This window comes from Lithobates pipiens, unplaced genomic scaffold (genome assembly GCF_037356315.1).
Source record: "Lithobates pipiens isolate NorthernLeopardFrog02 unplaced genomic scaffold, aLitPip1_a1.2 Scaffold_19, whole genome shotgun sequence".
Classification (NCBI taxonomy): Eukaryota; Metazoa; Chordata; class Amphibia; order Anura; family Ranidae; genus Lithobates; species Lithobates pipiens.
In genome coordinates, this window is record NW_027507764.1 from 289626632 (window position 1) to 289640376 (window position 13745).

The window sequence follows — 13745 nt, forward strand, 5'->3', positions numbered from 1 at the left end:
GGTAGTTTACAGCTGTGATCAGACTCTGGTTTTGACTCCATGCGAAAAGATCGGATATTTAAGTGCCGATTCAGATCTTTGAAATCTAGAATGGGTCTTACCTCTCTGTTTGGTTTTGGAACCGTGAAAAGGTTTGAATAAAAACCTGTGCCCTGTTCCTCTAAGGCAGGGGTAGGGAACATGGGCTCTCCATCTGTTTGTAAACTACAAGTCCCATGAGACTTGTAGACCCTAACAATCACAGGCATGACTCCTAGAGGCATCTAAGGGAACCTCTGATATCACCAACTGGAATAATAGATGATCAAGAGCTAGAAAGACTTTTTTCTCTGGATCCCTGGGAACATTTCATCTTAGAAAACGAGGAGATGGAAATTCTCACAACTCTAGTTTGTAACCTAGAGAAACTGAAGAAGCCACCCATCTGTCTTGACATTGTTCGTGCCAGATCTTTGAAAATTGTAGGAGCCTTCCCCCCACCCGAGCGAGCGGGGGCGCCCCTTTGTAAGGAGGCTTTAGCATTCTGCTTTGTAAGCTTTCTGCCCCAAGATCTGTTTTGACCCTGAGGCTGCCATTGGGTTCTTCCCCTTGAACCTGATGGTTGAGGCCATTGAGACTGCCTAGAGGCTGATGACTCTGACACAGGTGAGGAAGCATGCTTAAAGGAGAAATGTTTTAACTTCTTTACTGGTAAAAAGAGAGCTTTTCCCCATTAGAGATCCTTTGGATGTATTTATCCAGATGGTCTCCAAATAACCGTTCACCATGAAAGGATCCTCAGAAGAGGAAATATTAGTATCTTCCAAATCTCTTGGAAGATTTTCCTGATCCCCTGGCCCTTGCACCTCAATAAGAGGGTCCTGAGCACTGGATGGGGATCTGCTACGTTTGGACCCACTATGGAGAGATATAGCAATCTTCTTTTCCAAATTACAAAATGGTAGAAAAGAAAACCTCCTGTGTGATATATACAGGGACTGAGGTATCTAGTGCAGTGCAGTGTTTCCCCCACGTGAGCTGTGGACTTCAGGCACCTTGTAAACAGCGGATATGGCGGTGTGGTTGGTAAAAACCACCTCTGAACTTTTTTTTTTTTTTTTTTTGTTTTAAAAAAAATAAAAAATAAATAAAATAAATGAATGCTTTTGGCATCTAGGTCCCCCGAGGGGTTAATTTCAACATTGGGGGCGCAGGAGGAGAACCAGTACCCCCTTTTCTTACCGGAGGATCTGCTTGTTGTGGCCGGAGGAAAGGAGAAAATGAAAGCTTCTGACACAGCGCTGTTCCCAGCATCAGGCAGTGAGTGCTCAATACAGCTCCCAGTGGTGACATATAGGCACGACAGCATTATAATTTAAAAGGAGAAATTCATAAGAAAATCTCCACTTACCTTCCCGTTGCAGGGTTATCTGAGATAAACCCAATCGTCACCCTTCATGGTGGGCTCCAAAACCTTCAGGAAACCTTCAGGAACAGGGGAAACTAGAGGTTGCCCACAATCCTGGACCTGCAACAGCACCTTGCCAGTAAAACCTTTATGGCCTCAATACCAAGAAGTACTGGATCCCAGGGTCCAGCTCTCTAAAAAGAGAAGCATTCGCAAGCAAAACCTTGTTTCTTCGGACACAAGGCCCGGGTACCATTCCTTAGGCCCATGAAAGGACACTCTGAACGGATAAGGTCAGCATGGCTATCCCCAGCAAGGATTGTTCCAGTGGAGCTCAGCCCAGCACATCTTTACTCATGACCAACACCTTAGACACTGGTGGAAAAAAAAAAAACTGAGGACTCCCAGTAGTGGGAGGGGCTATATAGGGAGTACACTGGAGGCAAGAATACGCTGGAGGCAAGAACACCCTTTTCTGGGCTGTATCTATGATCAGGCACAAGTAAACCAGCCTTCTTACTGGTTTTAAGGAAGACTTCTCCAGGTTGAGGATCCAACCAAGACTTTCCAGGTAATGGAAATGGATAGTGGTTGCAATGTGTACGCTTTGCCTTAAGCGAGTCACTGACTGGTCTATTAACAATAGATCGTCTAGGTACGCCCACACCTATGCCCAGTGCTCTCAACCTGGCTAGAGGTGGGGCCAGTATTTTTGTGAAAATACCCGTGGTGCTGTAGCTAGCCCGAAGGGTAAGGCCACGAACTGAAAATGCCATTCTACTTTGAATCGCAAAAACCTTTGGGGAGCAGGAAATAGGGACATGCATATATGCATCCCAGATGTCAATGGATACCAGAAGTTCTCCGCCTTGTAGGATGGAGACCACTGACCTGATCGACTCCATTCGAAATGAGCGAATTTTTAGGAATCGATTTAGATTTTTTAGATCCAGAATGGGCCTGACATCTCCATTAAGTTTTGGTACTGTAAACAGGTTTGAATAGAAACCTAAACCTTGTTCTTCTGTGGGGATCTGTATGGTTACATCTTGAGTCAACAATTGGTCTAATGCTTGAAACAGGGATTGCCTTTTCCCTGGATCCTTGGGAATATTTGATCTCAGAAAGTGAGATGGTGGAAACTCATGAAACTCTAGTTTGTATCCTAGAGTCACTGTGGAGAGAGCCCATCTGTCCTGAGTTTCCCTCTGCCAGACTTTTGTGAAATGCAGAAGTCTTCCACCCACCTTGGTGAGGGGAGACACCTCTTCATGAAGAGATCTTAGAAACGTCAACTGTTTCCTCCGAAGAGGAGTAATCATTTTGTTTTTCCCAATCGTTTGAGGATAATACCTCATCCTGTCCCTACTGGTAAGGGGTTTGGAGTGGGAGAGAGGGATCTAGCATGCTTCTTATCCCCTTTAATGGAGAATACGATTAAAGCCGCTAATCTTCCTTCCATGTCCTGTAGGGCAGAGGAAAATGCATCTTCAGTCACGTATACAGGGGTTGAAGTGTGAGATGCAATTGCACTACCAATTGCTTCCAATGACTCACCCTGGTTTTCCATGTCGGGTATCTCCGGAGAGAGGATGACAATGGAGGCATGTCTGGAGCTCCCAGCGCCTGGGGGTGGTTTTGGTGCCTTAGTAGTAAGCCTTGAAGCCATAGTGCAAACCACAAAGAAAAAAAAAAAAAAAAAAAAAAAAAAGGTACTCTAAGCCCTTGTACACATGGTCGGACATTCCAACCACAAAATCCGTCTGATTTTTTTCAGACGGATTTTGACTGAAACTGGTGTTGCATACACACGGTCGGACAAAGTTTTCGGAAAATCCGATCGTTCGGAACATGACGACGTTCTTTCATTACAACGGGACTGCGTTCAGGCTAGTAGCCAATAGCTTTGATCTCGTAATTTGATCTGAGCAACTTTGTTGGTCGGACAACCCGACAGAAAAAGTCAGATGGAGCGCACACACGGTCGAATTATCCAATCGGACATTTTCCATTGGAATGTCCGACCTTGTGTACAAGGGCTAAGAACTGTTCGATTTGAACAATAGTAGGAAAAACAGTGGTAGTATAGAATGATCTAATGCTAAACAAGGTTTTCCTGTACTGCAAATGCATGTGTAAACCCCTCCCCTGCACCAGCCTTTTTGTGTCCTGTGGCAGCCTTGCTTCAGCTACTCTGATAGACACCGTTTCCCAGAGTATCAGCTTTAAGCTTTTTCAGGTGTGAGCCTGTGTCTCTGCACAACGCCCTTTCCTGTACTTTAGCAAGAGTCACCTCAGAGGGGAGGCGGGGAAGGGGATTTACACAGCCTTTTTATCAGCTTTTCAGATTTATGCTTGCTTAAACATAACATGTATCCCTATCCACTCAGTTTCCCCATTTAGGGGGAGATGAGACCCCCCCCCCAAGCTGCTGCGACACATGCTGGATTAGCACAGATTTAAAAACAGGGTCTATACACTATTACTCCCTCTAGAGGAGTTAAGGCATTTTACAATATAATTGAAAGACAAGTCATAGGTGGACTTTGCAGTTCCTATGCTTTCCTCTTACCTTTTCCTCGCTGCAGGATACTGCTGATCCAGACAGATCCAAACTTCACCCATCATGGCGGGAAACGTGGTTAAACCTTCAAAGACTGGGGCCCTTTTAATAGGGGTTCCACTCCTTTGGACCATGTATTAGCACCCCTCAGGAAAGCTTTAGGTAATGTAGCAAGACCAAAAAGAGTCCTGGTTCCTAGGGTCCAGACCTCAACGAGGAGCGTTACAGGCAAAACCTAGCTCTTCTATGCGAGGCGTGGGTACCATCCTGGAGCCACAGTGGCTGGATGGAAACGGTTGTGGTGGCTTTTTGAATCCAGCATGGATCCCTCCTGGGTCTCTGCAGAGCACATCTTCACTCGTGCCAACACCTTTAGACACTGGCAAAAAAACTGAGGTACTCCTGGAAGGAGGAGGGGTTATATAGCGGAGTCAACTTCCTGTATTGGGTGTGCCAGTGTTAACACCTGAAGGAAGCTACAGTGCCTTGCGAAAGTATTCGGCCCCCTTGAACTTTTCAACCTTTTGCCACATTTCAGGCTTCAAACAAAGATATAAAATTTTAATTTTTTGTGAAGATTCAACAAGTGGGACACAATTGTGAAGTGGAACGAAATCTATTGGATATTTTAAACTTTTTTAGCAAATAAACTGAAAAGTGGTGCGTGCAAAATTATTCTGCCCCTTTACTTTCAGTGCAGCAAACTCACTCCAGAAGTTCAGCGAGGATCTCTGAATAATCCAATGTTGTCCTAAATGACTAATGGTGATAAATAGAATCCACCTGTGTGTAATCAAGTCTCTGTATAAATGCACCTGCTCTGTGATAGTCTCAGGGTTCTGTTGAAAGCACAGAGAGCATCATGAAGACCAAGGAACACACCAGGCAGGTCCGTAATACTGTTGTGGAGAAGTTTAAAGCCGGATTTGGATACAAAAAGATTTCCCAAGCTTTAAACATCCCAAGGAGCACTATGCAAGCGATCATTTTGAAATGGAAGGAGTATCAGACCACTGCAAATCTACCAAGACCTGGCCGTCCCTCTAAACTTTCAGCTCAGACAAGGAGAAGACTGATCAGAGATGCAGCCAAGAGGCCCATGATCACTCTGGATGAACTGCAGAGAACTACAGCTGAGGTGGGAGAGTCTGTCCATAGGACAACAATCAGTCGTACACTGCACAAATCTGGCCTTTATGGAAGAGTGGCAAGAAGAAAGCCATTTCTCAATGATATCCATAAAAAGTCTTGTCTAAAGTTTGCCACAAGCCACCTGGGAGACACACCAAACATGTGGAAGAAGGTGCTCTGGTCAGATGAAACCAAAATCGAACTTTTTGCCCACAATGCAAAACGATATGTTTGGCGTAAAAGCAACACAGCTCATCACTCTCAACACACCATCCCCACTGTCAAACATGGTGGTGGCAGCATCATGGTTTGGGCCTGCTTTTCTTCAGCAGGGACAGGGAAGATGGTTAAAATTGAGGGGAAGATGGATGCAGCCAAATACAGGACCATCCTGGATGAAAACCTGTTGGAGTCTGCAAAAGACCTGAAACTGGGACGGAGATTTATCTTCCAACAAGACAATGATCCCAAACATACAGCAAAATCTACAAAGGAATGGTTCACAAATAAATGTATCCAGGTGTTAGAATGGCCAAGTCAAAGTCCAGACCTGAATCCAATCGAGAATCTGTGGAAAGAGCTGAAAACTGCTGTTCACAAACGCTCTCCATCCAACCTCACTGAGCTCAAGCTGTTTTGCAAGGAAGAATGGGCAAGAATTTCAGTCTCTCGATGTGCACAACTGATAGAGCCATACCCCAAGCGACTTGCAGCTGTAATCGCAGCAAAAGGTGGCTCTACAAAGTATTAACGAAAGGGGGTCGAATAATTTTGCACGCCCCACTTTTCATTTTTTTTTATTAGTTAAAAAAGTTTCAAAAATCCAATAGATTTCGTTCCACTTCACAATTGTGTCCCACTTGTTGGTGATTCTTCAAAAAAAAAAAAAAATTTTTTATATCTTTACATTTGAAGCCTGAAATGTGGCAAAAGGTTGAAAAGTTCGAGGGGGCCGAATACTTTCGCAAGGCACTGTATAACCCACTAATACTTAAGGCGCTGTGTCCTATAATGTACGATAAAGAAATCTTAATTTCCAGTTTGTAGCTCTGCCTTCGGACTAGCTACTGCACCTCAGGTGTTTACAAAGGTCCTGGCTCTTCCTTTAGCCAGGTTAAGGGCTCAACGTATAATGATACTAGCCTACTTAGATGATCTACTCTTGACAGATCAATCAGTAGCCTGCTTAAATCCAAAGTTTGGTCACCACAGTAAGCTGCCTGGAATACCTAGGTTGGATTCTCAACCTAGATAAATCCTCCTTAGAACCATCAAGGAGATGGCAGTACTTGGGGCTGATCATAGATACATCTCAGAAGAGGGTGTTTTGCCCTATGAAAGGATCAGTTCCATAACAGTACTGATTCAGTTGATCAAGACAAAGAAGACTCCTAATTGACTTTGCATGAAATTGTTGGGAAAGATGGTGGCTTCGAGGCCATTCCTTATGCGCAGTTTCATTCAAGACTGCTGCAAAATAGCATCCTGTCAACTTGATTTAAGAAGCTCCAAGCTCTGGACTTCCCAATGCCTTTATCCCCCAAAGTGTGTCAGAGCCTCAATTAACGGTTGATATCTAAGAATCTTCAGAAAGGAAAGTTCCTTCTACCAGTTACCTGGAAAGTGGTAAAAGATGTCAGGCTTCTGGGCTGTGGAGCAGTCTTTGAAGCGTCTGTCCAAGGGAAATAGTCCAAATCAGAGAGGACCTTGCCCATCAATATTCTAGAGATTCGGGCAGTACGCCTGGACACTGACTACAGAATTGTCCCGTCAGGATCCAATCCGACAATGCCACAGCAGTGAACCATATCACCAAGGGGGGTCACGAGAAGTCGTGCAGCCCAGAGAGAGGTGAATCATTCTATATCAGCAATTTTCATTCCAGGAATAGAGAATTGGCAGGCAGACTACTTGTGAGTCCCCAACAATTGTTTCCGGGAAAATGGTCCCTTCTCTTAACATCTTTCTGTCAATATGCCAAAGAGGGGGAGTTACGGACAGATTTGTTTGCGTCCAGGTTCAACAACAAGATTGACAACTTTGTGTCAAGGACAAGGGATCCGATGGCATACGGAACAAATGCCTTGGTTTTTCCATGGGATCAAATTTTTTGCTTTCCCTCCTGTTCTGCCGCTTCCGCTTCTTCTCGCAGGATCAAGCAAGGGGGGAAGGAGGCGATTCTTGTGGCCCCAGCGTGGTCCAGGAGATCATGGTTTGCTGAGATCATAAAGATGGCAGTAGGGGACCCTTAGACCCTACCCGCTATGACCAATCCTCCTCTCGTAAGGTCCAGTATTACATCCTACCTTACAAACGCTAAATTTAGCAGTTTGACCGTTGAGATCCACATTCTGAAAGATCGTGGGCTGTTTGCTTCAGTAGTTTCTACTTTTGATTGATGCTAGGAATCCGGCCTCTAGAGTCAGTCTATAGAATCTGGAGGGCATAGGTCTCCTGGTGTGAATCCAGGGGTTGGCACCCCAGGTAATATGTCATAGGTAGGATCTTTGCATTTCTATCAAAGGCCAGATATTGACCTTATCAGCGTTTTTTTCTACGACCACTTGCTTCACACACTGTGGTTCATAACTTTATTCAGGGGGTAATGTGGATTAATCCTCCAGTTATGTCTCCACCTGAACCCTTGGTACTTAAATTAGTCCTGTTGGCTTTACAGAAGCCATCTTTTTTGCATCAATACGAGATATTTCCTTGGTCCTCTTGACAAGGAAAAATAATTTTCTTGGTTGCCATATCTTCTGCAGGAAGAGTATCAGATTTGGCTGCTCTTTCTTGTAAAGAGCCATATTGGTTTATTCATAAGGATAAGGTTGTATTGTGGCCTCATCCTGTATTCCTACCGAAGGTAGTATAGGTTTTTCATTTAAACCAGGATTTTGTTCTGCGTTCATTTTTTCCAGAACCTCGTTCTATGGAAAAAGGTCACTACATACTCTTGATGTGGTGAGAGAGGTCAGAGTCTATGTGAAAGTGACAGCTTGGATTCATAAAACAGATGTTTTATTTGTGTTGCCAGATGGTCCAAAAAAGGGGAGAGGCAGCGTCTTAATCTACCATTTCTAAATGGATTAGTCAAGTGATTGTTCAAGCCTATGGTTAAAGAGGAAAATTCCTTTGTTTCATATTAAAGCACACTTCTTCAGGGATGTTAGTGCTACTTGGGCAGTGCATCACCAAGCCTCCATGGCTCAGATCTAAAAGGCCGCAACTTGGTCTTCAGTCCATGCATTTACCAGATTCTATCAAGTAGATGTAATAGATCATGAGGATATCGCCTTTGGGTGCTATGTACTGCAGGCTGCAGTAAGAGTCATCTAGTCTCTTGGTGCCCTACTTTTGCTGCGTCTCCCTCCCTTCAGTTGGCATTCCTATGGGACATTCCACATAGTAACTACTATGGCTCTTTGCCCCCTGATGTAGAAAATTGCATTTTTATAAAAGCTTACCTGTAAAATCCTTTTGTCTGAAGCACATCACAGGACATACACATGTATTGCTCTGCTACAAAACTGAGGTACTCCCACCAGTGGGAGAGGTTATATAGGTAGTGCACTTTTTAATTTGGGGCGTGCCAGTGTCCATCACCTGAAGGTGGCCTATAACCCACATAGTAACTACTATGGCTCTGTGTTCCGTGATGCAATTCAAAGAAAAGGATTTTACAGGTAAGCTGTTATAGAAATCATTATCTGCTATATACAAAAGGCAGGCATGTCAAACTGGTGTATTCTGGGTTCTCTTTCTCTGGGGTCCTCAACAGGTTTAAAGGTTTTAAACTGAATGAGGCCACAGCTGTACCCCAGTTAAAATGCTAGGCTTCCTTTCATATTTTTCAGCTAAATACTTGAACATTTTATGGCCCTTTCCTCCAGAAAAAAAAATGTAAGATGCAATTTTTTCTATAAAGATAATCGGCAAAGTGATATACTTGTTCTGTAGATGTGGCCTTCAGTAAACATACAACACCTTAAAGACTGAGGCCCATTAACACCCAGGTAGTTAAGTCCTGGTGCATGGGGCAGAGGGTGCATGTGTCCCATCCAGCCCTGCTGCCAGAAGCCTATCAACTCTAGGAGATGGACAGATGCTGCGGATAGACTTAGCTGCACAAATGTTTAGGGCAATATGCGCCCAGGGAAGAAAAGATGGTAATACAGACTTTTGTTTCAGGCAGTCGTCCCTGGGCTCATACTGCACTATACTCTTGTACAGCATGGGAGCTTAGTCAATTTTGCCCATTGTTTTATTAGTGTTTGACATGCTTGATACAGAAGATATGCTAAAAGGCTATATGATATATCACAATATGGTAATAAAATGGCAAGAGATTACACAGACCAGACTACAGAAAAGCTACAAAATGATTTTGAAATGTTAGCTGCTCAAGATATGTAATACACCAGCAATAAATTGTTTATCCAAAGAAAATATAATCTGATGTCACTGATAAAGCTGCAAAAACACATCTTTCTTTTGCAAATGGATTGAAACCATTAACAATCAACGTAAGTACCTTGTTTCTGGAAGTGATAATTTGTTTAATGACAATTCTGTCTGCCAACACCAGCACCTTCGTAATTGAAGAAAGGAGAAGTCTAGCAGCTTTTACCACTCCGGTTTTATCAGTAAAAATGGTAACTTGACCATCTGGATCAGGAAGTTGGCCACTGCTCATATCGGTCAGCTGGGCTATAGTTTCACCTAAAGTAAAAGGTTGTGTTACTATGCAAGTTTTAACCAAATATACAGATTACAAAAAAAGTGTGTAGCTGCATAGCCTTTACCCATTCTATTTGGTTTAAAAACTCTGTGATTGAACTGTGCTTTCAAGTGTCATTTGGAGAAGATTGAGTTTTAGTTAGTTTGGCTTTACCTCAAAGTAGTTCATTTTTGCAGAGAAGGAAATGGAGACCTTAACAAAAAGATATTGATAAGATAGAGAGTCCAGAGAAGGACAACAAAAGTGGTGAAAGGTCTGAGGGGTACTTAATATGTACAGTCTGGAGGAAAGAAGTGAAAGGGGAGACATCACTGAAACCTTTAATTACATCATGTGTGTAAATAAGGTTTAGGAGGGCAGTCACTTCAATATGAAGCCAACAAGAAGGTGGATTCAAACATGCTTGGGACAAACCTAGATCTATACGCAAAAAATAAATAAACACACAACACCCATAAACTTGAAAAAAATGGGGCAGACTCAGTGGAACACTTAGTCTTTTTCTGCTGTTACTAGGTTTCTAAAAATATTGCTTTGTTGTCAATCAGCATGAGATAATAGGAAGCTGGGCATTGAGGACTGAGGTTTAGGTGCCCTCATAGCAAGAGATGCTCGTAAAAAGGGTAAACTGCTTATAGTTAGTGAATTTACCATTAGTCCATTTTATAATGCTAGCATACAAGTTCTGAACTAAGGGATTTTGCACGGTTTTTGAGGAACACAATTCTAAAGTCCTTCAGCCTTTTCACTTTAAGTACTTTCACAAATAGAAGTGTTAAATTTTATTTCATCAATTAACCAAATGGAATGTACGCGAACAGAAGAGAAATCCACATCAATATTTGGTGTGACCACCCTTTGCCTTTAAAACAGCAAATATTCTAAGTACACTTGCAGTTTTCGAAGGAATCTCTTGCATGTAATCCTAGACAGTCTTGATGTTGCGATAAAGGCCGAGGGCTTAACCATCACTTTCAGGACTCCTTGCTCTTCTTTACACGAAAAGGTAGTTCTCAATGACAATGGCTGTATGTTTGGGGTCGTTCTTACTGCAGAAGACATTTGGGACCACACGCCTCACTGATGATATGGCATGATGCCAAATTATCTGCCTATATTTCTCAGCATTGAGGACACCAATTGTAATAGAACATCCCACACTCCACTTGAGTGCTTGCGTCATATACCGCTTCCTCCAGTCTATGCATAGATATCAGATATTATAGCCGAAGCCCCCACCTTGGTTAGGTCTGTCACAACAGTGATCCTGACCAAATCTCCAACTCAATTTGCAGAAATGCAGCCCCACACTTACAAGGAACCTTCACCATGCATCACTGTTGCCTGCAGACACTCATTGCACTGCTCTCTAACCCTTCACAAACAAACTGTCTTACCATGGGCAAATATTTCACCAATTTTGACTCATCAGTTCAGAACGCCTAATGCCATTTTCCTGCACCCCAGTTACTTGTTTTTTTGCATAGTTGAGTAGCTTAGACTTGTTTCCATGTCCTAAGCACGAAAACATAAGAACTGGGCTGCAGAAAAACGGCAGCAGGCGCTCTAGACCAATTTCAATCCATGTATGGACATGCAGGTTGTACACAAGTCAATCCATTTATTGACTTGTGTACAACCACCCTGAGGCTTTTTCTTCTGAACCATCAGACTGCCAGCTACAGCGGGGAAGGCTCTCTGTGGTCAGAATGCAATACCACAGGAGGAGGGATTCCCCCATCCACTTTGAATGTGTGGATTGGGGAATCAAGGCATTTTCTTTTTCATTCAACCCGCTGGTTGAATGAAAAAGAAAAAAAAAAAAAAAAATGTATGGGCTGCCTTAGACTGTAAATGAATATTATCAACTTCACTTACCACTTATACCTGTCATCGCATAATTAAATCTATACCTCACACTAGCTTGCAGCAGTCTGCAGGAAGTCTTAAAATGTCACAAGACACTTCTCTACTACAATGATCTCCTTTGCTGGATAGCCCTGCTCTTCACACTATTGTTTCTGTAATAACAGGGAGGTTTAGGATGGTAAATCAGTTGTTACTCTGAAGATACCTGTTGTTCTTAGTAAAGTGAAAAGATTTCTCCCTGGGAAGCCTCAGCCTATTAACTTCCAGCAGAGATATGTGTATTAGATGTTTCTCCCTCGCATACAAATAACGGCATGAACAAAAAAAGTGTCAAAAAAATCCCTAAAGCTCCACAGAATACATTATGTACATCTGTGTCTTTATTATGCAAGGATATAAGCACAGAATTCATAATCTGAATAACTTCAAAACCAATTAAATACCTTAAAGAGGAAGTAAAGCCTCAGGGGGAAAAAAAAAAAAAATACACCCTGCAAGGCATAGCATACTAACTCATTATGAATAACTTACCTGAGATCGAAGCCCTCAAAGCAACCCTCGTTCTCCTCCGACACCATATATCTCGGAAGTGACTTCTGGGTATCGCGGGTCCGGTGCTGGTGCACTGGTGCAGCCACTAACTTGCATAACCACCGTTAGAAGCGGCATGCTCAGTGCGCCTGCACCATAGACATCGCTGCAGCTATTTCTGCAAATATCTCCTAAACCTTTTAGGTTTGGGAGATATTTCTTGCACCTACAGGTAAGCCTTAATCTAGGCTTACCTGTAGGTTAAAGTGGTTGTAAAGGGTTTACTACCACATTAAAGTGTCTGTCACTATGTGGTCAAACACATACATCAAAATGATGGCTACAGATCGATCGGCCAATTCTAAGAGGGCGTCATATGACAGGACGTTCTGTGATCACTGTGTCCTCCAGATTACAGGTCAGGGTAAAGAGACAATCAGCGGCTCTTTTCCATATGAACAGCTGTGTCCAATCACAGCTGATCACAATGAAAACACACTTGCTGGTTTATAAGCACTCCTTTCCTCACACTGCCACAGCATGAGGAGGGCAACCAATAACTGCCAACGATCATGAGTGTCCCGATTACCAGTGCTGCCCATCAATGCATACCAGTGAAGGAAAAAATATACCAGTTTGCAAAATGTTAGAACTAAAAATCCCCCCCAGTGCAAAAAAAAAAAAAACTGCTCAGTTACTATTGTTTATCATGGTTATAAAGGGGACCAGCCACATCTGCTGGCATGGCTCTCCTCTACACTCCCCCGATAGAAAGTGGTCTTGCCTAAGCACCAGGCAGCAGTTACAGTGGATCACTGTAAGTATCTATGCTTTTAGACTATATATTTATAATGTCAGTTAATGCTGTGTGACGCATAAAATAGTATCTTCATAATTCACAGCTTCACAAATTCAGTTTTTTCAACAGAAACTATACATCCAATTTGCATTCCAAGTGCAGGAGTACCAAACCACCACAATAAAAGTCACCATATCCTGATCCTCCACCACTGAAAATTATTTGGGTGACAAAAGGCATTTTTAAATCTGGGATCTCCCAAAGAAAAGTCCAGGGAGAGTTCTCAGACAGCCTAGAAAGTTTAGATTAATATAAAGTACTGCACAAAAGTGAGTACACCCCTTACATGTTTATAAATATGTTATTATATATTTTCACATGACAACACTAAAGAAATTACACTTTGCTACAATGTAAAGTAGTGAGTGTACAGCTTGTATAACAGTGTAAATTTGCTGTCCCCTCAAAATAATACAACACAGCCATTAACGTATAAACCTCTGGCAACAAAAGCGAGTACATCCCTAAGTGAAAATGTCCAAATTGGGAACAATATTTTGTGTGACCACCATTTTCCAGCACTGACTTAACCCTCTTGTGCATGGAGTTCACCAGAGCTTCCCAGGATGCCACTGGAATCCTCTTCCACTCCTCCATGACATCATGGAGCTGGTGGATATTAGAGGCCTTGCGTTCCTCAAACTTCCATTTGAGGGTGCCCCAC

At 42.8% G+C, this 13745-nt stretch overlaps 1 protein-coding gene across 3 annotated transcripts in view; it reads right to left on the bottom strand.

Moving 5' to 3' along the window:
- The window catches only part of CTNNAL1 (catenin alpha like 1), a 417111-nt gene that overhangs the window by 220855 nt on the left and 182511 nt on the right, over positions 1-13745 (bottom strand). For all 3 annotated transcript variants that reach the window (XM_077492001.1, XM_077492002.1, XM_077492003.1), the window contains exon 3: positions 9616-9803. In XM_077492001.1, coding sequence (XP_077348127.1) covers positions 9616-9803 — 188 coding nt within the window. The remainder of the gene's footprint in view (positions 1-9615; positions 9804-13745) is intronic.